Source organism: Arachis stenosperma, chromosome 4, assembly GCF_014773155.1.
Source record: "Arachis stenosperma cultivar V10309 chromosome 4, arast.V10309.gnm1.PFL2, whole genome shotgun sequence".
In the NCBI taxonomy this organism is placed as follows: domain Eukaryota; kingdom Viridiplantae; phylum Streptophyta; class Magnoliopsida; order Fabales; family Fabaceae; genus Arachis; species Arachis stenosperma.
Window position 1 is genome coordinate 10965332 of NC_080380.1, and position 3238 is coordinate 10968569.

At 54.6% G+C, this 3238-nt stretch overlaps 1 protein-coding gene across 1 annotated transcript; it reads right to left on the reverse strand.

The window, feature by feature from the left end:
• Positions 1 to 914: 914 nt before the first annotated feature.
• LOC130974587 (uncharacterized) lies at positions 915 to 2504 on the reverse strand. Its single transcript, XM_057899457.1, has one exon. The coding sequence runs from the start codon at positions 2502 to 2504 to the stop codon at positions 915 to 917; it is 1590 nt and encodes a 529-aa protein (XP_057755440.1).
• Positions 2505 to 3238: the final 734 nt, after the last annotated feature.

The following is a 3238-nucleotide window of genomic DNA, read 5'->3' on the forward strand; positions in this document are numbered from 1 at the left end:
CATCGGTATCTGGTTGTAACCGGAGTAGGCGTCCATGAAACTTAGATACCGATATCCCGCCGCGGCATCGACGAGTGCATCTATGTTAGGGAGGGGGAAACAATCTTTGGGGCATGCTTTGTTAAGGTCAGAATAGTCCACGCACATTCTCCACTTGCCGTTGTGTTTTCTCACTAATACCACATTCGAGAGCCATGTCGAGTAATCCACTTCCCGTATGAAGCCTGCTTCTAGGAGGCTGGCCGTCTGCCTGGCCACCTCCTCTGCTCTCTCCGCCGACATCTTTCTCCTTCGTTGGGCCACCGGGCGTGCTTCCGTCTTGACGGCTAAATGATGTGAGATGATTTTTGGGTCTATGCCCGGCATGTCGGCTGGAGTCCAGGCGAACAAGTCACTGTTGGCTCTTATCATTTCGATTAAGGGCTCTTTCAACTCATGTGGGAGGTTCTTGTTAACGAATGTGAACTTTTCCACTTCGTCACCAATTCTAAACTTCTCCAGATCCCCTTCTGGTTCCGGCCTCGGCTTGTCGTCCACTCTGGCATCAAGGTCGGCCAGAAACACACCGGATGCTTCCTTGGACTTCTTTCTAAGGGAGAGGCTGGCGTTGTCACAAGCGACCGCCGTCTCGAGGTTTCCCCTTATGGTCCCTATGGATCCGTCGTCGGTAACGAACTTCATGACTAGCAGCTTTGTGTTGATTATGGCTTCGAAATCGTTGATTGTTTTTCTTCCCAAGATGATGTTGTAGGCAGTGGAGTCTCGGAGGATTACGAACTCGGCCATCGCCGATCTTCGGCCTTGGGCTTGTCCCACCGAGATTGGTAGGGATATTACTCCGTCCGGTTTGATGAAGTGGTCGCCCAACCCGATAACCCCGTGCTGGTGAGTCATCAGGTCGGCATCTTTTAGCCCTAGTGCGTCGAAAACATTGCGGAACATGATATTTGAATCAGCTCCTGTGTCGACGAGGATCCGTTTGACGAGGCCGGTTCCCACTCTGGCCGTAATGACCATGGGGGGTTTTCTGGGGCGTCGTTGAACCATTGGTCTTCCGGGCCGAAAGAAATGGAGGGAGGCTTCTTAGGGCTTTGCACCGGCGGGGATGAGACCGTCAAAACCTTAACGTCTTTCCTCTGTGCCGACCGGGATCTTGGCGCGGCGTTTTTGGCCGTTATCACGTTTATCACAGTGAGGCCGTGGTCTCTGTCTTCGGGTTCTTGTCGCCGTTTGGCCGAACGGGCTTTGCCTTCCTCGTCTTGATCGCGATAGCGTCTTCTCGGCTCCCTGATGAGGTGGGAGAACGCGGCTAGCTTTCCTTCCCTTATCGCTTGTTCTAATGCATCCTTCAGGTCAAAACAGTCCTGTGTTTGATGGCCATAACCCTTATGGTAATCACAATAGAGGTTCTTATTTCCTCCCGTACGGTCCTTAAGTGGTCGGGGTTTCGGCAGGATTCCCTTCTCCGCTATTTGTTGATAGACTTCCATGATGGGGAGAGTGAGCGGAGTGTAGTTAGTGAATTTCCCGACCCGGGGGAACGGTCGAGGTGCCCTGTTTGATGCCTCCTCCCTAGCTTTTTCCTTTGCTCTCTCTCTGTCGCCTGGTTGCCGTGCTTGGCTGTAACCGGACTGCCGCTTATTGGCAGCCACGACTCGGCTGACTTCCTCGTCGTTTATATACTCCTTGGCTACCGTCTGGATCTCATGCATCGTCCAAACCGGTTTCATGGTAAGATGTTTTCGGAAGTTCTCGTTGAGGAGGCCGTTCGTTAGGCAAAGACTGGCCACCGAGTCGGTCAAGCCGTCGATTTCCAAGCATTCGTCGTTGAACCGATCCAAGTACCTCCTCGTCGGTTCCCCTTGTCTCTGGGTTACCCCTAGAAGGTTGATAGGGTGCTTGGCCTTCGCGATCCGTGTTGTAAACTGGGCCAGGAATGCACGGCTGATGTCTGAGAAGCTGTATATGGAACCTTGTGGGAGGCCGTTAAACCATCTGATCGCTGGCCCTGCTAGGGTTACCGGGAAGGCGCGGCATCTTACTTCGTCCCCCACTCCCTCCATATTCATCCTGGCCTCAAAGGCCGTGAGGTGTTCTAGAGGGTCTTGAGTTCCGTCGTACCTCATGTCCGTTGGTTTGTCGAAGTGTTTCGGCAACCGGACCTCGAGGATAGATCGGTGGAACGGGGTGACGCCCATTATCACGGGTTGTCGTGTTCTCTCGGATCTTCCTTCCCCGTCTTCGCGACCTCTTGCCGCTCGGCGGGTTGGTCTGCCGCGGGAGTAGATGATCGTGTCATTTTTTCTTCTCATTATGGGTGACTCTTCCCGCGTGCTCTCCGCTTCCGTCCGGGATGCGGATGCACGCCGCGGGCGGCTTCGGTGAGAGTCTTCTTCTTCGCTCCCAGGAGATGGGGTATAGCTGGGATCGGTAGACCGTCCATCCCGCTCCCGGTCGGCTAGCTGTCGTTCTAGGTTCTGGACTCTGTGGCGTAGCTCCTGCATTATTATGGCGCTATCGCCGCCCGTTCCCCCGAATGGTCGCGTTCTCGTGTGTTGTTGGGGAGATCTCCGCCCCCCCTTTGCGAGGCGACGGAGGCTGCCCCCTCCGCTCCGGCGGCTCGAGCTCGGTCGCCGGGACCTAGTGCGACTTCCATTTAGGCAGGGGGTCCCCACAGACGGCGCCAATGTTCAGTTGTCGGGTTCCGGACAGGTCGGGTGTACAAGTGAGGGGGCGAGGACGCCTTAGCTTGGGTCGCACTGGTTGCGGGTAAATTGAGCAGACGAGCACTTGTCCTGGAGAGAAGATGAGGGGGGTGCCACCTGCAAAGATACTCCGACTCTCAAGTCAGCGATGTGCTGGCGGGCAGAATAACGAGGTGAAAGGATATGACGTACCTCGTGGGAAGAGCCAATCTTCCCTTTATATACATGTCAGTAGTGGGTCCCTTATGGGAACAGGCCCATATTCTCAAGGACGTTGTCCTGCAGCCGCGTGCGAGCCGTATAGGACGCGTGTCCGGGCTGGTTGGAGGGCGCGCAGCCGAGTCGGGTAGAGCTTGGGTCGGGTCGACCCGTGCGGACCTTGGGCCAGGCCGTAACATATATATATATATATATACATGCCCATGGAGGAATCCGGGGAGTTGAAGTGCTCGGTCACATCTTGCGACAAATTGTCAACAAATAATCTCAAATACACAAGCCACATAATAATCTCTTTTCCTTTTAAAATAATA